This window comes from Scylla paramamosain, chromosome 15 (assembly GCF_035594125.1).
Source record: "Scylla paramamosain isolate STU-SP2022 chromosome 15, ASM3559412v1, whole genome shotgun sequence".
In the NCBI taxonomy this organism is placed as follows: Eukaryota; Metazoa; Arthropoda; class Malacostraca; order Decapoda; family Portunidae; genus Scylla; species Scylla paramamosain.
This window is the reverse complement of record NC_087165.1, coordinates 9666262-9692849: the sequence shown is the minus strand read 5'-3', so window position 1 is coordinate 9692849 and position 26588 is coordinate 9666262. Positions and strand designations below refer to the sequence as shown.

Below are 26588 nucleotides of genomic sequence, written 5' to 3'. Positions count from 1 at the left end.
ACCTTACAGGCAACTAAGCATTTCATAGCAGACATTTCTCCCTATGGCTCAGTGAAATGTCTCAGAAGTGATGAAGGTACGGAATTTACTTCTAATGCATTCGCAGATTTACTCGTGGAAAATAAAATCAAGCATGAAATGTCTTCTCCCTACTCACCTCACCAAAATGGTACCGCTGAAAGAGGCTGGCGTACTCTTTTTGAAATGGCCAGATGTTTACTAATAGAGTCTGGTCTGCCAAAGTTTCTGTGGACGTATGCCGTTATGGCCTCTGCTTACATTAGAAACAGATGTTATAACCTTAGGATTAAGAAGACTCCATTCGAGGCTTTTGCAGGTAAAAAGCCAAATATTAGTAATATGCACATTTTTGGTTCTGTATGTTATGCCTATGTACAACAGAAGAAAAAACTTGATGCCAGAAGTGAGGATGGAATTTTTGTAGGCTATGATAAGTCTAGTCCAGCATACCTTGTATATTTTCCAAAGACTGGTACAGTAAGGAAAGTTGGATGTGTCAAATTTACCAGGCCTAGCGTAGATGTAAGTTCAGATGTAGCATGGGGTAGTGAATGTGACTGGACTACAACACGTAGTACTGACACTGAAGCTAGCCCAGAAGTTGGTAACCAAACAGAGGACAGTGTGTGTTTAAGGCGGTCAGAAAGAGTAAAACATTGTAAACCTGCCTATACTCCTTGTAACATGGATGTGAACAAAGTATGTATTAGTTCTAGTGAATCAAAACTGGCTGATATCAATATGTATAGAGGATTAGTTGGAAGTCTGATCTATGTAATGACATGTACTAGACCTGATTTGTGCTTTATTGTAACTAAATTGTCTCAGAATATGACTAATCCAACTACTTCTCATCTAACTATGTACCATCTGATCAAAATATTGCTGATATGTTCACTAAACCTGTACCTAAAGTAAAGCTTTGTGATTTCAGTAAAGTTATTATGGGTGTGTAGATAGTTAAAACAGGAGTGTGTATTGATTTAATGTGTTGTATTGTATATACCCATCATTAGTTTCAGTGGGGGTGTTGGGTCCGAAACATAATGATACGTTGGTGGGTTTATTCGGGGTTCAATTGAGTTACTCAGATGTTCGGGGTTTTGGGGTTTCACACTGTGTATTTTTAATCTGTGTCAAAGCCAATGAAATAAATAGCAGGTGTGGTACACTTTAGTTCTGCTAAAGCTGTCTTAGGACTCGCACGTATTATTCCCTGTCCTACTCGCCTAATACACATTGCTAGCAAGGATGGCTCAGAGTTCAACACAAGTAATAGTAACAATGCAATCTTTTTTCTAGTTATATGAAAAAAAGTTGAAATGATGCTCTCTCTCTTTCTTGAGCAGCTGCTTTACTTCTTCTTCTTCTGCTACTCTCTTTCATTCTCCTGTCCTAATTATCTGCCAAAATTAAAGAAAATTACTCTCTCTCTATATCTCTCTCTCTCTCTCTCTCTCTCTCTCTCTCTCTCTCTCTCTCTCTCTCTCTCAAAGTAATGGTAGATGAATATTTTGGGTGTTTTTCAGTTTTCAGGGTGAGAGAGGAAGTCAATAAATATTTGGTGGTTTTCTATTTGTCTGGTAAGGTAGATGGTGTAGTGTTGTGATGTGGCAGACATCAAAACACAAGAGTTGGTGCAGGAAGCCATCAGGCCTACATGTTGCAGTCCTTGTATGAGACATGCCTGCCTCTTTCCCCATCCATACATTTATCTAGTCTTTCAAAGCTCCTATTGACTCCCCACTGACAATTGGAGTCATATTATTAGTAGTATTAGTAGTAGTAGTAGTAGCAGTACACAAAACTATCTCTCTCATATTCTTCCTTTTTCCTTCTTTTCATTTACAAAATTCTCTTTTTTTCTTCTTGCTTGTTCAAATTCTCTTTCTCTCTTCCTCCTCCTCCTCGGTCCCTCTCTCTCTCTCTTGATGAATGACAACATGAAGGTTACAGTATGTATTAAGGTGACAGACATGACAGGGGTGTGGTGATCAGGGATTGTGATACGGTGGGCATTGTCATCCTTTTCCTCCACCACCAGCACCTGCACAAACCACAGGGGTAGGATGTTGTTATAGCACCCTGTCAGCAGCCTATGAGGGGGAGGTAGGTTGAGAGAGGGTTGGGTTGGGATGAGGGAATTAATAAGGGTGAAATACTGTTAAGGTGAATATGTGTTAGTTTGGTATGCACAGGGTGAAAATTTCCAAGATAAGATGATGCGTGGGCAGGAGAGGAAGCTAGGGTGTGGTTAGGGTAAGAGCTGCTTAGGGTGAAAACATGTTACTTAGGATGAATTATTGCAGTGAGGGTTTTGTTATTGGAGCAAAGTGAGGCCAGTGAGTGATGATTCTATGGTGACTCAATGTTTTATGTTATGGATGGCATGAGAGAGATTAATGCAAAGTTGGAAATGTTAGTGTAAGGCTGGGAGAATAGAGGAGGGTAGGCAGTAATAGCAAGCTTGTTTGCTGATCACAGTTTTACTAGCAGAGAGTGAAAGAGAACCTCAGATGCATTTATCTATATTCAGTGTGTTATTTATGTAAAGTCAAATAATCACTGGAATATGCTGAGTGTAGGTGATGGGTCTATTTCTCTCCATCTTTATATCCTGTGGGCAAGTTCATTTATGACTCTTAACTATGTGAAACCACCCGTCATAATTTTATATACTGCATGCATAACTGTAACTACTTGAAAACAACCATGAACTATATAATACTTAAAATTTGACATATTTAATGAGTAAATGCTATCTGGCTTAAGTAAATCACAATGCAAGTAAATTGGTACATATTGCATTAGTAAGGCAAGGAAGCATAGTTCATGTCATCATCATCTCCCATACCAGGTTATCTACATCATTTTCATTTTTGCCTCAAATGAAGTAAAGTAAATAGCAGGCCTGACACTTAAGGCATTAGTTATAAAAGTTCTTCATAGTCTTGAGGCAATTACCTGGTCTGTGTCTGCTGCTTCTTCAAGCTAAGGCCATGGTCCATTTCTGACTGGGCCCTCTCAAATGGATTCTGAGTGTTTTCCCAAGCAAATTCAGAGCATCCAGAGACACTTTGACATGTCCTTTGATTCAAGAGAGCTGAGTACATCCACACAAGTCTGGATGAAAACACTTGCTGGAGACTGCACCCTGATTGTCGGGTTTTCCTTCCATACTAATTTATTAATTAAATTATACACTATACACTACTGTACTGTATATCATACTACTGTTAAATTTGCACTGAACACTTTATTGGAGCATTCAATCTCTACAATGGTGTTTCTAAATTTAACAGACAAGATAATAGTCCATCCCTGCTATACATAAAAATTACCAGTATACAGGTATTCCTAAGGTTCATTATTTATGTTTGGTCTTGTTTTTGACGCTCGGTTGACTAGACCTGTCAGCAACACTCCCCATTTATCTGGGCTTGTGACCGGCACTGAGCTGGGCTGGCTTGCCCAACTCAGATACAGGAAAAATATCTAGAAGGAAACAGAAAAGTGTATTGGCATTTTGTGGACTTGCAGGTGTATGACAGGGTGCCTGGGAAAGTAATGAACTGGAGTTTGAGAAAGAGAAGAGTGCCAGAAAAGATAAAGACTAGTGAAAATGTTGTATGAGGGAGCAAAAACAACAGTGCAGACAAGGTATGGGGAAACAGAATCCTTCCCAGTTGAAGTAGGACCCCATCAGGGATCAGCTTTGAGTCCTTATCTCTTTCTCATAGTGTTGGACACAATAACAATGGATGTGAGAGACAATGAGGACTTGTGGGAGTTGCTGTTCGCCGACGACCTAGTCATCATTGCGGATACGGAGGAAGAGTTACAGGAGAGATATTTGTTATGGAAAGGCAACCTGGAGAGAAAGGGAATGAAAGTGAGCACACAAAAGACAGAGGTAACGGTAAGCAACGGAGAAGGTTATGAGGAAATAAATGTAACATCAGAGGATGGCATAAGATTGAAGCAGACAAGAGAGTTCAAATACCTAGGATCAATAATGGCAGGAGGAGGAGGGACAGAAAAAGCAGTTAGACAGAGTAAAACAGACAGAGACATTTACACTGAATGGGATTCTTGTATTCTTTTCCACCAACACTGGTATGAAAATCCAGTAAGAAAGCATCACAAATCTCACAAAGTACCAAGGGAGACTGGATATGTGTATCAAGATGACCGTTCTTGGCAAATCTCTTTCCACACTCCTGACACTCGAAGTGTCTTACTAGTGGTGAGCATGTGATTGTTTACATCACCTTTGTGGGCAAATTTTTCCCCCCACTCTTGACACTCAGACTTTCTCACACCAGTGGCGGGTTAGCATGTGTCTATTAAGCTTACTTTTCAGGGTAAATCTTTTCTCACACTCCTGACACTCAAAGTTTCTGACACCAGTGTGAGTGAGTTCGTGTGTGTTAAGGACACATTTTCGAATAACATCTTTCCCACAAAAAATTTACCAGAAAAGGTGTAAATAACACACAAATTCTCACACACACTGCTCCATTGCCAATCATTATATCACAGTACTTTTAAGAAACTTAGGGAAACAACCAGTGCAAAAATAGACATTTAACCTTATTTGTAGAAGCTTTTAACCCAGATCATATCCATATGTCACCATTAATCCTTTAAAGCCACACAAAAAAAGAAAATGAGTATTTCTATGGGATATACTAACTAAACAAATCTACAGAAATGCTCAGAACAGTAATAAAGAAGCTTCACGTATCACTTGCAATAACATAGAGAAATAAAAAAAAAAAAGGTAAAAAATGCATAAAAAATATATATATATATATATATATATATATATATATATATATATATATATATATATATATATATATATATATATATGCATCATATGGTACATGAAGAATACTTCCCAATTTGGAGACAGACACAGAGAGAGAGAGAGAGAGAGAGAGAGAGAGAGAGAGAGAGAGAGAGAGAGAGAGAGAGAGAGAGATATATGTATATATATATATATATATATATATATATATATATATATATATATATATATATATATATATATATATATATATATATATATATATATATATATATATATATATAACACAAGATAACAATTCAGTAAGATTTCATGAATACTGGGTGGGGGAAGGGGAAGTACAAGTATTTCCTTTTCCTTTTAGAAAACTTATTAACAATGTTATGTATTTATTTCACTGTTTAATCATTAACTAGTAATTGACTACTGTGTGTGTGTGTGTGTGTGTGTGTGTGTGTGTATATGTGACAGAGAGAGAGAGAGAGAGAGAGAGAGAGAGAGAGAGAGAGAGAGAGAGAGAGAGAGAGAGAGAGAGAGAGAGAGAGAGAGAGAGAGAGAGAGAGAGAGAGAGAGAGAGAGGCATTATGTGTGGAGTTGAATATATTTGGAAGCAGATTTACGCATTTTTGTAGCTCAATTCTGTCTTTACTTCATTGAGTTTTACAAGTAGAGATCTTCTTTTTGAAGTGTTACCTTTGTCATACTTGATACCTAAGAGATGGGATGTTGTGAAACGGAGGAAATGTTCACAATTTTTTGGGTGTTCAATATTAAACACAAAGCCCTGCTACCAATGAGACTACAGCCATAGAAATACATGTTGGTTCAGCTACAGGTGCACCATCAAATACACACTAGACTGCCCTGTTCTTAGTTCTTCTTCTGGTACCTTAAGGAAGAAATAATAGTGTAAACATTAATAACATTTTGACATTAAAATAAAATTTATATGTAGATGTATATCTTAAGGTGATAATATATTCAGAAATTTCAATATATACACACCACTCTAAAATCAAAGGTACTGAAATTTAACCTTAGTAAAAATGGAATCTTTCCTTTCTCCAAGCAGGTGAAGTAACCCCAATATAACTAAGCAAGCATCTGGTGCAAATAAATAAATATATAAATAAATATGATAATAAGTAAATCAAATAAACAAAAGAAAATTAACTGTGTAAGGAAAAAGTGAAGATATGGTCACATCCAATAGGACAGTCCACTAATTTGAGTACCAATCTTTTAAAAGTGTCCTGTAATTATTGCTTTATCACATAAGAATTAACAAAAATAAAGCTCCTCGATGGTTCTACTCATTATATGAATGACAAGCATTTTGATTGAATGCTCAGAACGATCAGTATACTAATGATTTTTGTGCTTTGTGTCACAGCAGCAAATCTTTTGTACGAGTATGCAGTTATGTTTTTTACTTGAGACACTATTTGGGTAATATCATAATGCAATAATGCTTTGTCTAGCAAGTCCTCGTAAGAATATGATGAGTACTGATAAAAAAAAAAAAAGAAAGAAAGAAAGAAAATCCCAGCCGAACCTACATGCCCCGACATAACGCACTGATGTTCCGAACCCCTGATTCTTCTCATCATATCCACTAAAACAGTGTGAGAAGTCCTGAACTTCACCACAACCATGGAACAAACCTTTATCAGACTGTTTGCACTTGCGCTAGCGCCGGCAAAGGTGACTCCAAGAATTCTATCTCCACGCGAATTAGTGACCTGTCTTATTGGACTGCAAGGGAAGAGGATGCAGCTAACATTTCTAAAAAGATTGATAATATTTACATTCTAAATTTCAAATTGGACAGCCTATTGGGTGTATTTACACTAGAAATAATGTCTTTCCTTACGAGAGAGAGAGAGAGAGAGAGAAAGAGAGAGAGAGAGAGATGCTTTACACCTATTAAAATCTTTAACATCACTTATGCTGCAAACAATTATTTAGCCATAGCACTCAGCCAAAAATTTGATAGAAGAGCAGGAATTTAACAATTAAATGAGTACCTTTATAGAAATTGGTGCAAGCATTACAGTTAGATAGGTCATGCTTAATACAATGTTTGGTTTTTCCATGCAGCATAGTTTCATGAATACTAGGCTTATAAAAGTGAAAGATGCATTGCTAATGATGAAAAGATACATATATTAAATTGCTACCAGCTACTGAAATGAACAAGTTGAACTAGACATTACTCACATTGACTTTCATCATGGTCATAGAGTTCAAGTAAGGTTTCCATATACAGAGGAACTGCTTTTCTTTTTTTGAGAATGGCAGTTATTGGGAGCCTATATTTCTCCAGCCCTTTCAAAACTGCTACTCTTGGGTCTGGTTCATCCGCTTGTGGTTCTAATCTCAGGAACTCCTTGATTATCTGTAAAGATATAAGCATCAAATAATTATAAGTGAAGGTTACAGAGATGAGCATCTGCAATAACTGTACTTAGTTATGAGTGCTTATCTCCCGTCACTGAGGCCTTTGAGCCTGAGAGGGAGAATGGAAGTACCGGTAGTTAAATATCAATTACCTACTATAAAATATAAATAGCTATATACATTATAGCTCTACAAATAAAGTTGACAATTTGTAACAATATGTAGCAAAATCCATAAAGTGTACATATATACACACTTACACCATCAAAAGTCTGAATCCATGGGTACAAGTTCAGGATTTCTGCTACAAGAATGTTCCCATTGATTATTTTTTTGCATCTCTCAGAGAGTGTCAACTGCATGAGGCGTTCAGCCTGAGGAAAATCATTAAAGTAAAATTAGTTTTCATAAGTTGACTGTCCCACCAGCCTCCCTCTCTCCCTCATATATATATATATATATATATATATATATATATATATATATATATATATATATATATATATATATATATATATATATATATATATATATATATATATATATATATATATGAGCATCATTTTTCAGTGGCTATCCACCAGTACCATTGAAATTGCTTACATAAGAGCAGGTGTTTTTAAACAACACCAGTAAAGAAGTCTCTGAAATATAAAAAAGATAAATCAAGCGTACAAATATCACATACCTTATCTAACTCGGGATCTTTCTTCATCCTTTTATTATATTATTATTATTATTATTATTATTATTATTATTATTATTATTATTATTGTTGATCTTCTTAACAATCACCTAATTGTGCTTTTGTCCCAGTGAAATTGGCATATATATATATATATATATATATATATATATATATATATATATATATATATATATATATATATATATATATATATATATATATATATATATATATATATATATATATATATATATATATATATATATATATATATATATATATATATATATATATATATATACGAGCATCATTTTTCAGTGGCTATCCACCAGTACCATTGAAATTGCTTACATAAGAGCAGGTGTTTTTAAACAACACCAGTAAAGAAGTCTCTGAAATATAAAAAAGATAAATCAAGCGTACAAATATCACATACCTTATCTAACTCGGGATCTTTCTTCATCCAGTGTAGAGCAAGCCACTGTCTATGTCTCTCTAATGACTCATCATCTTCTGAATGAAGCCTTGGTGGAAGGTTAGCCTTTACTCCATACATCAGTGGACATGTAGTCTCTTTTGGCGCTATGCAAGGGATCTTCTTTTTCCTTGACGTCACCTCAGTCACTGAGGAATCCTGCCTCTTTCTTGAATTCTGAAACTTGCACTGGATGCGCAATTTCCATTGCAGCTGCATTTCATGCTCCTCGAGATCACTGTTTCTCAGGATGGCAGGAAATGATGTCAAAACAGCATTTGCCATATTCATATACTGTTCTGATGTTGGATAGCTGAAATATGATAATGATAATAATAATAACAATAATAATAACAATAATAATAATAATAATAATAATAATAATAATAACATTATTAATAATAATGTCACAATACCTTGATATGTAATAATGATGATAACAATAATAATGATAATATCAATCTAGCTAACTATATAGATGGCTTAACTCCTTTTATTATATTATTATTATTATTATTATTATTATTATTATTGTTGATCTTCTTAACAATCACCTAATTGTGCTTTTGTCCCAGTGAAATTGGCAGATAATGGGTACACTATCTGAATAGTACACTCAAAGGTGGTTTCACACCTATCATTAAAAAGAGTATTTATCACCATTTCAATTTCTTCTATTTTATTTCAAACACTCGTCCAACATCCGTGAAAATTTTTAAAATACCAGTGAAGACGATATTCCATTTCATGGAACAGAGACGTAACAATCACTTCAGTCAAAACACGGTACTTCGCCGGACGTGTGTAAATGCTTCTGCCGAATTCCAAAATGATGAATTTTTTTTTTTTTACTGACACTGAAGCACTGAACAGCACGGAACGAATACGGCACTGATGTGTGTGAAGCGACCTTAACCCGTATCCCTCTGGAGGCATATTCCCGAAGTCTGGTAATGTTTCGGCCCATTTACTCTTGTAGCAGTTAGGTTAGGTTAGATTAAGTTATGTATGGGTAATTTTGTGCGAAAATCTTAATGAGACTATTTTAGAGAGAATCCTACAGTTAGTTTTGGAGCTACAGCCTAGTGTCCATACAGGCTGGCAGACGACTCCTTCCAGACTTCAGGAATATGCATTCTGGCCCTTCACAAGAACTAACATCAGATCCCGGTATGAACACAGGCAGTGCATCCCATGTTCTTTTGTCCCTCTTCTCATTGCCTTCCCATTATATATATATATATAACACTCAACATCCCTACATGCAACAAAACTTACCAAAACACACTCAAAATACACTCAAAACATCCAAAACACAACCAAAACACATCACAACACCCCAAAATACCCACTACACTCACCTAAACACAACCAAATATTGAATATTCACTCAAAACACCCCGTAACATCTAAAAACATCCAAATAACCCACCCCAACCACGCTAAATTTATCCAAAACACACTCAAAGCACCCCAATATACCTAAAACTCATCCAAACACACTCAAAAGATTTAAAACACCCAAAATACACTACAACACCCCAAAACTCATCAAACACACCCAAAACACATCAAAACATCCAAAACACACTTAAAGCACCACTCAACACCACAAACACGCCACAAACACACCCTTAAAGACCCAAAACTACTTGCACACAATCAAATACACCTCAAAAGACCCGACACACACACCCAAACTCACCAAAACACTTAAAACAGAAAATAAACCCAAAACTAACTCACTACACCTCAATATACCCCCAAACACACCCATAACACACAAAAACATCCCACAATATACTCAAAACACCCCACACGACTCAAACCACTTACAATATAACTAAAAACATCCTAAACCACATTTCAAACACCCAAAATTCACCCAAAACACAATGATAACAGCAAATATACACCCAAAACACAATTAAACACCACCAAAACACACTCTAAACACCCCACAACATTCCTACATACATCCTGAACAAGTAAAACACCCAAAACACACCAAATATTACAGAGAACTGCAGCGCAGCAAGGGAAACTAAACTAAATATTGTTTACCTGTTTTGCCTCCTCCTCCATTTCTTTTTATTTCTTCCTTCTCCTCTTTCATTTCTCTTATTTTCTTCCTTCTACTACAACTATCTACACGCCTGACTTTAGAAACAGCTGGAAACATTTGGAAAACACTGGAAATTACGGTAAATATTGAGGAGACACTGGAGCAGACGGAGTCCCGAATCCTTGATGACGTCACAGGCGAGGTGCCGGCGCCCCGCTGCCATACGTACGTAACGTACTTCATTTTGAAATTGACCCATAGAAAAAATGAAGCTAGGCTCGAATGCATTATATATTCTGACTTGACAATTACTTTAATTAATATTCACAATATCAAAACACCTCCAGTCTCAGTAGTTATAAAGAAATATTATGTGAAATATGGAAAAAGTGTTGGAAATTTTGACACCATTAAAAACACTGAAAAGTCCACCTATTCCACTTTACACTGGTAAAAAAACATTTTTAAAAATCTGAACTATTTTTTAAAATAATGCACACTTAGTTACAAGCTATAATAAAAAAATAAAGAAGCTAAAAAATGACAAAATCACCACTTTCAACGGGACAATAAGCCTATTCAAATTCCACATACTTAACTCAACAGGAACGCAACATACTTTAAAAATCATAAACGATTTTTTGAAGCAATAAAATCTTCATTAAAGCCTCAAATAAAAAAGCCAAAAACCAGGCTGGGTAAATTTCACCGTACAAACTGCCCCTTATTTATATAAAAAAAACAACACCAAATTCAGCACATTTACTTAACTGAAGCAAGAAAAACACTTCAAAAGCAACGAAATATTTTTAGAAACCATAAAATCTTACTATACAAGCCAAATAAATTAATTCAGAAAAATATAAAAAAATATTGGAACCAACAAGCCGGAACAGGTGCCAGTCCATCATGGCGGCCCTCGGCGGCGACCTCAGTGGGGGAGCCGGCGGCCATGTTGCCTTATTTATTCCTATATAATACCAAAACCAGGCAATGACGGATATATCTGACCAGCGGATATGATGGCTAGACATGTGGATCCATCTTGTGATATGTTAGGCCTACAATAAGTGAGAGACGAGGCAAATAATGGCTAATAACACGGCTGACGGCTTGTTTACATATTGGCGAACATTAAATATTTGAATAAATTTCCAACTCTTTCCAGACTCAGACGTAAACAAAACCTAAATATAAATAATTAACCCCTAAAAAACTAAATAACGAATAATGAATCCTAAATAAACGAATACAAGACACTACAGGGAGGATTAGAGTGTTGTGAAGGCAGTAAGGCTGACTGAGGAGAGACTGGCCCCGCTGGACTCACCTTACGTACTCGTGCCTCTCTGGTGATGCTTGACGGTGCTTGGTGCAGGAAGAAGGTGTCGGGAAGACGGAAACACTGGTTAATAGAGCGTGTGGGGCAAGACTGACCAGTGCTGACCAAAACACTGCAGCCAGCCAGCCGCTCGCAGTGGTAACTCCCCAGCAGCGCCACCTGTCACTGATCCAACACCCACCCCCGCGCACACACACACACACACACACACACAAAAGTTGACATGTTATCAAATAATATGTCAAATAATATAAATATCCTCACTTCCTGACTCTCCTTTCCCCACTCCACCCCAAATAAGTGATTATGAACGCAATCTTCACTCAGTGCGGCACCGTGTCACCGCAGCAAACACAAACCAGGGCAGAATAGGCTCAACTGAAATGCTCATACTCTCTCTCTCTCTCTCTCTCTCTCCTCACGACTGTTTTTCAAAGCTATAAAGATGATTATCAGGGTTTTCAATGGTGTATCTCCTGTTATTAATGTAGAAATGTTGTTAACTTCCTTTGTGTGTGTAACGCCACCCCCCCCTCCTCCCTCCTCCTCACCGGTCCGATCAAAGCTCTAATGAGACGAGGCAAAGATCTTCACGGTGAAGAAGAAAAAAGAAGAGGAAGAGAGAAGAGGTGAAGCACGCACACACAATAGAAAAAAAGAAAACATTTTTGATTGGTAATGGTTCTCGCCTTCATCGTCATGGCCAGAGGGTAGGGAGAGGTTAATTATCACACAGTACCTACAGTGTGGCTTTATTAGGAGGAACGAAAAATATAAAAATAGCAAAAATAATTAAATGAATAATACTGATGGGATTCTTTGGGTTGACTGACCCACTATGACACTTTATCGAGTGGTTAATCTAGAAAAAAAAAGAAAAGGCACTTGAAATTCTGGTATGGCATATACACTTATACTCCGTTACTTAACACTACGAATACACAAGAAAATAATTACTTTTATAACTCCTCAAGAGTACCATTGATTCTGGGCACCGTTATATCCCTAAATAGCGTCACAGCCTTCATCCATCACTTCTCTACGGCAATAATATTGCCCACAACACATTCACAGTAGACTATATTTGACTAAAGAAACATTACATGGCTAACACTTTCCCAAGACTCTGTGGCCTGTTTCCACGTGGGACCAACACCAGCAATTTTATCTGTTGCCAGAGGGAAGGGAGACGCCATTCTGTTGCCAGAGGGAAGGGAGACGCCATTCTGTCAACACGTACAGTCACTATAATTATCTTCACTAGAGACATGAATAATAAACATGAACACAGTAATATTCACTTCTAAATAAAAGAAAAATCAAATATTTCAGAGCTACGAGACCTACCTGTTGCCAGAGGGAAGGGAGACGCCATTCTGTGCTCTCTCCCTCAACACCCACAGGCCTCTGAAGTTATTGGAACCTTAGCTAGTTCTCTCTCTCTCTTCTTTCACAAATAATTTTACTGAACCGTGAGTTTAAATAAAAATGCAGGAATAATTGGCTAGCAAGGTGAGCATATAGGCTGGACATTAGTTGAAGTTAATAATTGAATTCTAAATTACTAACATATTTTATAAGCTAGGGAATGACACCTTATGAGTTACTGGTAGGCTGACGCAACATGATGTAATCCTATTATTCGTATTACCACTGATTAGAGAAAACCACAGTTGAAATAAGTAAGACTATTTATAAGAAATGTTTCAAGACTTTTAAATCACTCCCACGAATACACGCCTTATAAATATACTTTTTCATATAATCACTAAACCTTTAATTACCGCTATTATCCTCCTCTTCACCGCAAGCTACAAAAGAAAACAATTATTGGGGAGACTCAAAGAAACACAGAAATAATAAAAAGGAACGTTACATGTGTGTGGGTGACAGAAGTTAGCTCAGGTTAGGATAGATGGACACACACACACACACACCAATATCTCTAAGGTGCTAAAAGCCATGGTCACTTTCCCCGACGCAGTCCACACAACGCCCCCGATGCTCTCAGTGCGGCTTGGTAATGTCAGGATTGGAGTTTGGAGGGGGAGAGGGGGACAGATTAGGCTGAGCGAGGAAAAATAAAATAGAAATAGTAATAAATAAAAAGAAATGGCGGAATGAACATAAATTAATGGTGGTGCATTCTGAAAAAAAAAAAGTAGCAGTAACTAAGAGAACAGAAGAAAAGTAGTAAAAAAAATAAAAATTCAAGATTATTCAAAATTGGGGTCTGACAAGGCCCATATATATATATATATATATATATATATATATATATATATATATATATATATATATATATATATATATATATATATATATATATATATATATATATATAAAGGATGATAGGGGAAAAAGATAAAAGGAAGGAAGGAACAAAGATTTGTCAGGGTATGAGGGAATAATAATAATACCAATGAATTATTTCTTATTTTTACTATTGGTGGTAGCAATAGGAGCAATAGTAATAATAATAGTAGTACAAGTAATAGTAACAATGCAATCTTTTTTCTAGTATATGAAAAAAAGTTGAAATGATGCTCTCTCTCTCTTTCTTGAGCAGCTGCTTTACTTCTTCTTCTTCTGCTACTCTCTTTCATTCTCCTGTCCTAATTATCTGCCAAAATTAAAGAAAATTACTCTCTCTCTTTCTCTCTCTCTCTTTCTCTCTCTCTCAAAGTAATGGTAGATGAATATTTTGGGTGTTTTTCAGTTTTCAGGGTGAGAGAGGAAGTCAATAAATATTTGGTGGTTTTCTATTTGTCTGGTAAGGTAGATGGTGTAGTGTTGTGATTTGGCAGACATCAAAACACAAGAGTTGGTGCAGGAAGCCATCAGGCCTACATGTTGCAGTCCTTGTATGAGACATGCCTGCCTCTTTCCCCATCCATACATTTATCTAGTCTTTCAAAGCTCCTATTGACTCCCCACTGACAATTGGAGTCATATTATTAGTAGTATTAGTAGTAGTAGTAGTAGCAGTACACAAAACTATCTCATATTCTTCCTTTTTCCTTCTTTTCATTTACAAAATTCTCTTTTTTCTTCTTGCTTGTTCAAATTCTCTTTCTCTCTTCCTCCTCCTCCTCGGTCCCTCTCTCTCTTTCTTGATGAATGACAACATGAAGGTTACAGTATGTATTAAGGTGACAGACATGACAGGGGTGTGGTGATCAGGGATTGTGATACGGTGGGCATTGTCATCCTTTTCCTCCACCACCAGCACCTGCACAAACCACAGGGGTAGGATGTTGTTATAGCACCCTGTCAGCAGCCTATGAGGGGGAGGTAGGTTGAGAGAGGGTTGGGTTGGGATGAGGGAATTAATAAGGGTGAAATACTGTTAAGGTGAATATGTGTTAGTTTGGTATGCACAGGGTGAAAATTTCCAAGATAAGATGATGCGTGGGCAGGAGAGGAAGCTAGGGTGTGGTTAGGGTAAGAGCTGCTTAGGGTGAAAACATGTTACTTAGGATGAATTATTGCAGTGAGGGTTTTGTTATTGGAGCAAAGTGAGGCCAGTGAGTGATGATTCTATGGTGACTCAATGTTTTATGTTATGGATGGCATGAGAGAGATTAATGCAAAGTTGGAAATGTTAGTGTAAGGCTGGGAGAATAGAGGAGGGTAGGCAGTAATAGCAAGCTTGTTTGCTGATCACAGTTTTACTAGCAGAGAGTGAAAGAGAACCTCAGATGCATTTATCTATATTCAGTGTGTTATTTATGTAAAGTCAAATAATCACTGGAATATGCTGAGTGTAGGTGATGGGTCTATTTCTCTCCATCTTTATATCCTGTGGGCAAGTTCATTTACGACTCTTAACTATGTGAAACCACCCGTCATAATTTTATATACTGCATGCATAACTGTAACTACTTGAAAACAACCATGAACTATATAATACTTAAAATTTGACATATTTAATGAGTAAATGCTATCTGGCTTAAGTAAATCACAATGCGCAAGTAAATTGGTACATATTGCATTAGTAAGGCAAGGAAGCATAGTTCATGTCATCATCATCTCCCATACCAGGTTATCTACATCATTTTCATTTTTGCCTCAAATGAAGTAAAGTAAATAGCAGGCCTGACACTTAAGGCATTAGTTATAAAAGTTCTTCATAGTCTTGAGGCAATTACCTGGTCTGTGTCTGCTGCTTCTTCAAGCTAAGGCCATGGTCCATTTCTGACTGGGCCCTCTCAAATGGATTCTGAGTGTTTTCCCAAGCAAATTCAGAGCATCCAGAGACACTTTGACATGTCCTTTGATTCAAGAGAGCTGAGTACATCCACACAAGTCTGGATGAAAACACTTGCTGGAGACTGCACCCTGATTGTCGGGTTTTCCTTCCATACTAATTTATTAATTAAATTATACACTATACACTACTGTACTGTATATCATACCACTGTTAAATTTGCACTGAACACTTTATTGGAGCATTCAATCTCTACAATGGTGTTTCTAAATTTAACAGACAAGATAATAGTCCATCCCTGCTATACATAAAAATTACCAGTATACAGGTATTCCTAAGGTTCATTATTTATGTTTGGTCTTGTTTTTGACGCTCGGTTGACTAGACCTGTCAGCAACACTCCCCATTTATCCGGGCTTGTGACCGGCACTGAGCTGGGCTGGCTTGCCCAACTCAGATACAGGAAAAATATCTAGAAGGAAACAGAAAAGTGTATTGGCATTTTGTGGACTTGCAGGTGTATGACAGGGTGCCTGGGAAAGTAATGTACTGGAGTTTGAGAAAGAGAAGAGTGCCAGAAAAGATAAGACTAGTGAAAATGTTGTATGAGGGAGCAAAAACAACAGTGCAGACAAGGTATGGGGAAACAGAATCCTTCCCAGTTGAAGTAGGACCCCATCAGGGATCAGCTTTGAGTCCTTATCTCTTTCTCATAGTGTTGGACACAATAACAATGGATGTGAGAGACAATGAGGACTTGTGGGAGTTGCTGTTCGCCGACGACCTAGTCATCATTGCGGATACGGAGGAAGAGTTACAGGAGAGATATTTGTTATGGAAAGGCAACCTGGAGAGAAAGGGAATGAAAGTGAGCACACAAAAGACAGAGGTAACGGTAAGCAACGGAGAAGGTTATGAGGAAATAAATGTAACATCAGAGGATGGCATAAGATTGAAGCAGACAAGAGAGTTCAAATACCTAGGATCAATAATGGCAGGAGGAGGAGGGACAGAAAAAGCAGTTAGACAGAGTAAAACAGACAGAGACATTTACACTGAATGGGATTCTTGTATTCTTTTCCACCAACACTGGTATGAAAATCCAGTAAGAAAGCATCACAAATCTCACAAAGTACCAAGGGAGACTGGATATGTGTATCAAGATGACCGTTCTTGGCAAATCTCTTTCCACACTCCTGACACTCGAAGTGTCTTACTAGTGGTGAGCATGTGATTGTTTACATCACCTTTGTGGGCAAATTTTTCCCCCCACTCTTGACACTCAGACTTTCTCACACCAGTGGCGGATTAGCATGTGTCTATTAAGCTTACTTTTCAGGGTAAATCTTTTCTCACACTCCTGACACTCAAAGTTTCTGACACCAGTGTGAGTGAGTTCGTGTGTGTTAAGAACACATTTTTGAATAACATCTTTCCCACAAAAAATTTACCAGAAAAGGTGTAAATAACACACAAATTCTCACACACACTGCTCCATTGCTAATCATTATATCACAGTACTTTTAAGAAACTTAGGGAAACAACCAGTGCAAAAATAGACATTTAACCTTATTTGTACAAGCTTTTAACCCAGATCATATCCATATGTCACCATTAATCCTTTAAAGCCACACAAAAAAAGAAAATGAGTATTTCTATGGGATATACTAACTAAACAAATCTACAGAAATGCTCAGAACAGTAATAAAGAAGCTTCACGTATCACTTGCAATAACATAGAGAAATAAAAAAAAAAGGTAAAAAATGCATTAAAAAAAAAATATATATATATATATATATATATATATATATATATATATATATATATATATATATATATATATATATATATATATATATATATATGCATCATATGGTACATGAAGAATACTTCCCAATTTGGAGACAGAGAGAGAGAGAGAGAGAGAGAGAGAGAGAGAGAGAGAGAGAGAGAGAGAGAGAGAGAGAGAGAGAGAGAGAGAGAGAGAGAGAGAGAGAGAGAGAGAGAGAGAGAGAGAGAGATATATATATATATATATATATATATATATATATATATATATATATATACGTATATATATAATATATATAATATATATATATATATATATATATATATATATATATATATATATATATATATATATATATATATATATATATATATATATAACAATTCAGTAAGATTTCATGAATACTGGGTGGGGGAAGGGGAAGTACAAGTATTTCCTTTTCCTTTTAGAAAACTTATTAACAATGTTATGTATTTATTTCACTGTTTAATCTTTAACTAGTAATTGACTACTGTGTGTGTGTGTGTGTGTGTGTGTGTGTGTGTGTGTATATGTGACAGAGAGAGAGAGAGAGAGAGAGAGAGAGAGAGAGAGAGAGAGAGAGAGAGAGAGAGAGAGAGAGAGAGAGAGAGAGAGAGAGAGAGAGAGAGAGAGAGAGAGAGAGAGAGAGAGAGAGAGAGAGAGAGAGGAGAGAGAGAGAGAGAGAGAGAGAGAGAGGCATTATGTGTGGAGTTGAATATATTTGGAAGCAGATTTACGCATTTTTGTAGCTCAATTCTGTCTTTACTTCATTGAGTTTTACAAGTAGAGATCTTCTTTTTGAAGTGTTACCTTTGTCATACTTGATACCTAAGAGATGGGATGTTGTGAAACGGAGGAAATGTTCACAATTTTTTGGGTGTTCAATATTAAACACAAAGCCCTGCTACCAATGAGACTACAGCCATAGAAATACATGTTGGTTCAGCTACAGGCGCACCATCAAATACACACTAGACTGCCCTGTTCTTAGTTCTTCTTCTGGTACCTTAAGGAAGAAATAATAGTGTAAACATTAATAACATTTTGACATTAAAATAAAATTTATATGTAGATGTATATCTTAAGGTGATAATATATTCAGAAATTTCAATATATACACACCACTCTAAAATCAAAGGTACTGAAATTTAACCTTAGTAAAAATGGAATCTTTCCTTTCTCCAAGCAGGTGAAGTAACCCCAATATAACTAAGCAAGCATCTGGTGCAAATAAATAAATATATAAATAAATATGATAATAAGTAAATCAAATAAACAAAAGAAAATTAACTGTGTAAGGAAAAAGTGAAGATATGGTCACATCCAATAGGACAGTCCACTAATTTGAGTACCAATCTTTTAAAAGTCTCCTGTAATTATTGCTTTATCACATAAGAATTAACAAAAATAAAGCTCCTCGATGGTTTTACTCATTATATGAATGACAAGCATTTTGATTGAATGCTCAGAACGATCAGTATACTAATGATTTTTGTGCTTTGTGTCACAGCAGCAAATCTTTTGTACGAGTATGCGGTTATGTTTTTTACTTGAGACACTATTTGGGTAATATCATAATGCAATAATGCTTTGTCTAGCAAGTCCTCGTAAGAATATGATGAGTACTGATAAAAAAAAAAAAAAAGAAAGAAAGAAAGAAAATCCCAGCCGAACCTACATGCCCCGACATAACGCACTGATGTTCTCAACCCCTGATTCTTCTCATCATATCCACTAAAACAGCGTGAGAAGTCCTGAACTTCACCACAACCATGGAACAAACCTTTATCAGACTGTTTGCACTTGCGCTAGCGCCGGCAAAGGTGACTCCAAGAATTCTATCTCCACGCGAATTAGTGACCTGTCTTATTGGACTGCAAGGGAAGAGGATGCAGCTAACATTTCTAAAAAGATTGATAATATTTACATTCTAAATTTCAAATTGGACAGCCTATTGGGTGTATTTACACTAGAAATAATGTCTTTCCTTACGAGAGAGAGAGAGAGAGAGAAAGAGAGAGAGAGAGAGATGCTTTACACATATTAAAATCTTTAACATCACTTATGCTGCAAACAATTATTTAGCCATAGCACTCAGCCAAAAATTTGATAGAAGAGCAGGAATTTAACAATTAAATGAGTACCTTTATAGAAATTGGTGCAAGCATTACAGTTAGATAGGTCATGCTTAATACAATGTTTGGTTTTTCCATGCAGCATAGTTTCATGAATACTAGGCTTATAAAAGTGAAAGATGCATTGCTAATGATGAAAAGATACATATATTAAATTGCTACCAGCTACTGAAATGAACAAGTTGAACTAGACATTACTCACATTGACTTTCATCGTGGTCATAGAGTTCAAGTAAGGTTTCCATATACAGAGGAACTGCTTTTCTTTTTTTGAGAATGGCAATTATTGGGAGCCTATATTTCTCCAGCCCTTTCAAAACTGCTACTCTTGGGTCTGGTTCATCCGCTTGTGGTTCTAATCTCAGGAACTCCTTGATTATCTGTAAAGATATAAGCATCAAATAATTATAAGTGAAGGTTACAGAGATGAGCATCTGCAATAACTGTACTTAGTTATGAGTGCTTATCTCCCGTCACTGAGGCCTTTGAGCCTGAGAGGGAGAATGGAAGTACCGGTAGTTAAATATCAATTACCTACTATAAAATATAAATAGCTATATACATTATAGCTCTACAAATAAAGTTGACAATTTGTAACAATATGTAGCAAAATCCATAAAGTGTACATATATACACACTTACACCATCAAAAGTCTGAATCCATGGGTACAAGTTCAGGATTTCTGCTACAAGAATGTTCCCATTGATTATTTTTTTGCATCTCTCAGAGAGTGTCAACTGCATGAGGCGTTCAGCCTGAGGAAAATCATTAAAGTAAAATTAGTTTTCATAAGTTGACTGTCCCACCAGCCTCCCTCTCTCCCTCATATATATATATATATATATATATATATATATATATATATATATATATATATATATATATATATATATATATATATATATATATACGAGCATCATTTTTCAGTGGCTATCCACCAGTACCATTGAAATTGCTTACATAAGAGCAGGTGTTTTTATACAACACCAGTAAAGAAGTCTCTGAAATATAAAAAAGATAAATCAAGCGTACAAATATCACATACCTTATCTAACTCGGGATCTTTCTTCATCCTTTTATTATATTATTATTATTATTATTATTATTATTATTATTATTATTATTATTATTATTGTTGATCTTCCTAACAATCACCTAATTGTGCTTTTGTCCCAGTGAAATTGGCATATATATATATATATATATATATATATATATATATATATATATATATATATATATATATATATATATATATATATATATATATATATATATATATATATATATATATATATATATATATATATATATATATATATATATATATATATATATATATATATATATATATATACGAGCATCATTTTTCAGTGGCTATCCACCAGTACCATTGAAATTGCTTACATAAGAGCAGGTGTTTTTAAACAACACCAGTAAAGAAGTCTCTGAAATATAAAAAAGATAAATCAAGCGTACAAATATCACATACCTTATCTAACTCGGGATCTTTCTTCATCCAGTGTAGAGCAAGCCACTGTCTATGTCTCTCTAATGACTCATCATCTTCTGAATGAAGCCTTGGTGGAAGGTTAGCCTTTACTCCATACATCAGTGGACATGTAGTCTCTTTTGGCACTATGCAAGGGATCTTCTTTTTCCTTGACGTCACCTCAGTCACTGAGGAATCCTGCCTCTTTCTTGAATTCTGAAACTTGCACTGGATGCGCAATTTCCATTGCAGCTGCATTTCATGCTCCTCGAGATCACTGTTTCTCAGGATGGCAGGAAATGATGTCAAAACAGCATTTGCCATATTCATATACTGTTCTGATGTTGGATAGCTGAAATATGATAATGATAATAATAATAACAATAATAATAACAATAATAATAATAATAATAATAATGATAATAATAATAATAATAACATTATTAATAATAATGTCACAATACCTTGATATGTAATAATGATGATAACAATAATAATGATAATATCAATCTAGCTAACTATATAGATGGCTTAACTCCTTTTATTATATTATTATTATTATTATTATTATTATTATTATTATTATTGTTGATCTTCTTAACAATCACCTAATTGTGCTTTTGTCCCAGTGAAATTGGCAGATAATGGGTACACTATCTGAATAGTACACTCAAAGGTGGTTTCACACCTATCATTAAAAAGAGTATTTATCACCATTTCAATTTCTTCTATTTTATTTCAAACACTCGTCCAACATCCGTGAAAATTTTTAAAATACCAGTGAAGACGATTTTCCATTTCACGGAACAGAGACGTAACAATCACTTCAGTCAAAACACGGTACTTCGCCGGACGTGTGTAAATGCTTCTGCCGAATTCCAAAATGATGAATTTTTTTTTTTTACTGACACTGAAGCACTGAACAGCACGGAACGAATACGGCACTGATGTGTGTGAAGCGACCTTAACCCGTATCTCTCTGGAGGCATATTCCCGAAGTCTGGTAATGTTTCGGCCCATTTACTCTTGTAGCAGTTAGGTTAGGTTAGATTAAGTTATGTATGGGTAATTTTGTGCGAAAATCTTAATGAGACTATTTTAGAGAGAATCCTACAGTTAGTTTTGGAGCTACAGCCTAGTGTCCATACAGGCTGGCAGACGACTCCTTCCAGACTTCAGGAATATGCATTCTGGCCCTTCACAAGAACTAACATCAGATCCCGGTATGAACACAGGCAGTGCATCCCATGTTCTTTTGTCCCTCTTCTCATTGCCTTCCCATTATATATATATATATATATATATATATATATATATATATATATATATATATATATATATATATATATATATAACACTCAACATCCCTACATGCAACAAAACTTACCAAAACACACTCAAAATACACTCAAAACATCCAAAACACAACCAAAACACGTCACAACACCCCAAAATACCCACTACACTCACCTAAACACAACCAAATATTGAATATTCACTCAAAACACCCCGTAACATCTAAAAACATCCAAATAACCCACCCCAACCACGCTAAATTTATCCAAAACACACTCAAAGCACCCCAATATACCTAAAACTCATCCAAACACACTCAAAAGATTTAAAACACCCAAAATACACTACAACACCCCAAAACTCATCAAACACACCCAAAACACATCAAAACATCCAAAACACACTTAAAGCACCACTCAACACCACAAACACGCCACAAACACACCCTTAAAGACCCAAAACTACTTGCACACAATCAAATACACCTCAAAAGACCCGACACACACACCCAAACTCACCAAAACACTTAAAACAGAAAATAAACCCAAAACTAACTCACTACACCTCAATATACCCCCAAACACACCCATAACACACAAAAACATCCCACAATATACTCAAAACACCCCACACGACTCAAACCACTTACAATATAACTAAAAACATCCTAAACCACATTTCAAACACCCAAAATTCACCCAAAACACAATGATAACAGCAAATATACACCCAAAACACAATTAAACACCACCAAAACACACTCTAAACACCCCACAACATTCCTACATACATCCTGAACACGTAAAACACCCAAAACACACCAAATATTACAGAGAACTGCAGCGCAGCAAGGGAAACTAAACTAAATATTGTTTACCTGTTTTGCCTCCTCCTCCATTTCTTTTTATTTCTTCCTTCTCCTCTTTCATTTCTCTTATTTTCTTCCTTCTACTACAAGTATATACACGCCTGACTTTAGAAACAGCTGGAAACATTTGGAAAACACTGGAAATTACGGTAAATATTGAGGAGACACTGGAGCAGACGGAGTCCCGAATCCTTGATGACGTCACAGGCGAGGTGCCGGCGCCCCGCTGCCATACGTACGTAACGTACTTCATTTTGAAATTGACCCATAGAAAAAATTAAGCTAGGCTCGAATGCATTATATATTCTGACTTGACAATTACTTTAATTAATATTCACAATATCAAAACACCTCCAGTCTCAGTAGTTATAAAGAAATATTATGTGAAATATGGAAAAAGTGTTGGAAATTTTGACACCATTAAAAACACTGAAAAGTCCACCTATTCCACTTTACACTGGTAAAAAAACATTTTAAAAAATCTGAACTATTTTTTAAAATAATGCACACTTAGTTACAAGCTATAATAAAAAAATAAAGAAGCTAAAAAATGACAAAATCACCACTTTCAACGGGACAATAAGCCTATTCAAATTCCACATACTTAACTCAACAGGAACGCAACATACTTTAAAAATCATAAACGATTTTTTGAAGCAATAAAATCTTCATTAAAGCCTCAAATAAAAAAGCCAAAAACCAGGCTGGGTAAATTTCACCGTACAAACTGCCCCTTATTTATATAAAAAACAACACCAAATTCAGCACATTTACTTAACTGAAGCAAGAAAAACACTTCAAAAGCAACGAAATATTTTTAGAAACCATAAAATCTTACTATACAAGCCAAATAAATTAATTCAGAAAAATAAAAAAAAATATTGGAACCAACAAGCCGGAACAGGTGCCAGTCCATCATGGCGGCCCTCGGCGGCGACCTCAGTGGGGGAGCCGGCGGCCATGTTGCCTTATTTATTCCTATATAATACCAAAACCAGGCAATGACGGATATATCTGACCAGCGGATATGATGGCTAGACATGTGGATCCATCTTGTGATATGTTAGGCCTACAATAAGTGAGAGACGAGGCAAATAATGGCTAATAACACGGCTGACGGCTTGTTTACATATTGGCGAACATTAAATATTTGAATAAATTTCCAACTCTTTCCAGACTCAGACGTAAACAAAACCTAAATATAAATAATTAACCCCTAAAAAACTAAATAACGAATAATGAATCCTAAATAAACGAATACAAGACACTACAGGGAGGATTAGAGTGTTGTGAAGGCAGTAAGGCTGACTGAGGAGAGACTGGCCCCGCTGGACTCACCTTACGTACTCGTGCCTCTCTGGTGATGCTTGACGGTGCTTGGTGCAGGAAGAAGGTGTCGGGAAGACGGAAACACTGGTTAATAGAGCGTGTGGGGCAAGACTGACCAGTGCTGACCAAAACACTGCAGCCAGCCAGCCGCTCGCAGTGGTAACTCCCCAGCAGCGCCACCTGTCACTGATCCAACACCCACCCCCGCGCACACACACACACACACACACACAAAAGTTGACATGTTATCAAATAATATGTCAAATAATATAAATATCCTCACTTCCTGACTCTCCTTTCCCCACTCCACCCCAAATAAGTGATTATGAACGCAATCTTCACTCAGTGCGGCACCGTGTCACCGCAGCAAACACAAACCAGGGCAGAATAGGCTCAACTGAAATGCTCATACTCTCTCTCTCTCTCTCTCTCTCTCTCTCTCCTCACGACTGTTTTTCAAAGCTATAAAGATGATTATCAGGGTTTTCAATGGTGTATCTCCTGTTATTAATGTAGAAATGTTGTTAATCTGTCATTAAAACCTTAAAAATATCCTTGAAGACCTGTGCAACTACTGACAGAGAGAGAGATAACTAGCAATAACACTCACACACACATACACACACCAGTGTGTATGTTAGAGAGGTTAGACGAGATATCCTACAAAGCCTAACATTTTCCCAAATATTACAGGACGGAGGGTAGATTTTCCTTTATGTTTTACTGACGTTCTACAAAAAATAAATAACTAAATTACCATCGAACAAACCGAAACAAGGGACAAAACATAAATAAACAATAGAAAAAATATTAAAACAGAAGAAAAACAATCACCAAAGAAATAAACAAACAGGAATGTCACGTACAGATGTGTGTGTGTGTGTGTGTTGGGGGTTTGAGTATTCAGTAAGAGATCAGTAAAGTCAAACAGAATACTTTATTATTGAAAGCCCATGCTAGTGAGGACAGTCTTGAAAGACTGATCGAAACTTCCTTTGTGTGTGTGGGTGAGAGAAGTTAGCTCAGGTTAGGATAGATGGACACACACACACCAATATCTCTAAGGTGGTAAAAGCCATGGTCACTTTCCCCGACGCAGTCCACACAACGCCCCCGATGCTCTCAGTGCGGCTTGGTAATGTCAGGATTGGAGTTTGGAGGGGGAGAGGGGGACAGATTAGGCTGAGCGAGGAAAAATAAAATAGAAATAGTAATAAATAAAAAGAAATGGCGGAATGAACATAAATTAATGGTGGTGCATTCTGAAAAAAAAAAAAAGTAGCAGTAACTAAGAGAACAGAAGAAAAGTAATAAAAAAAAATAAAAATTCAAGATTATTCAAAATTGGGGTCTGACAAGGCCCATATATATATATATATATATATATATATATATATATATATATATATATATATATATATATATATATATATATATATATATATATATATATATATATATATATATATAAAGGATGATAGGGGAAAAAGATAAAAGGAAGGAAGGAACAAAGATTTGTCAGGGTATGAGGGAATAATAATAATACCAATGAATTATTTCTTATTTTTACTATTGGTGGTAGCAATAGAAGGAGCAATAGTAATAATAATAGTAGTACAAGTAATAGTAACAATGCAAT

At 35.9% G+C, this 26588-nt stretch overlaps 1 protein-coding gene across 9 annotated transcripts; it reads right to left on the bottom strand.

The window, feature by feature from the left end:
* Positions 1-5087: 5087 nt before the first annotated feature.
* Positions 5088-25678, bottom strand: LOC135107385 (uncharacterized). Of its 9 annotated transcripts, none has more exons than XM_064017175.1 (7): positions 13152-13673; positions 11793-13030; positions 8359-8710; positions 7495-7608; positions 7055-7232; positions 5871-5938; positions 5096-5723 (listed from the first exon to the last, which is right to left on the bottom strand). In XM_064017175.1, exons 3-7 carry the CDS (start codon positions 8686-8688, stop codon positions 5664-5666), a joined length of 750 nt encoding a protein of 249 aa, XP_063873245.1. In that variant the 5' UTR covers positions 8689-8710; positions 11793-13030; positions 13152-13673; the 3' UTR covers positions 5096-5663. The 9 variants fall into 9 exon arrangements, 7 of the variants coding, with proteins under 7 accessions (XP_063873250.1, XP_063873246.1, XP_063873245.1 ...); XR_010271748.1 differs by lacking the exons at positions 5096-5723; positions 5871-5938; positions 7055-7232; ... (2 more) ...; positions 11793-13030; positions 13152-13673 and adding exons at positions 16397-16486; positions 18639-18834; positions 18982-19049; ... (2 more) ...; positions 21457-21808; positions 24959-25678; XM_064017176.1 differs by lacking the exons at positions 11793-13030; positions 13152-13673 and adding an exon at positions 10601-10907 and having other exon boundaries at positions 5094-5723.
* Positions 25679-26588: the final 910 nt, after the last annotated feature.

Coding starts and splice junctions, on each gene's coding strand:
- LOC135107385 (XM_064017174.1), bottom strand. CDS start 21,786: ATGAATATGGCAAATGCTGTTTTGACATCATTTCCTGCCATCCTGAGA. Junction 20,344..20,605: donor GGATTCAGACTTTTGATGGT/GTAAGTGTGTAT, acceptor ATATCTTTACAG/ATAATCAAGGAGTTCCTGAG. Junction 16,487..18,981: donor AAGATTCCATTTTTACTAAG/GTTAAATTTCAG, acceptor GTTTCCTTCTAG/ATATTTTTCCTGTATCTGAG.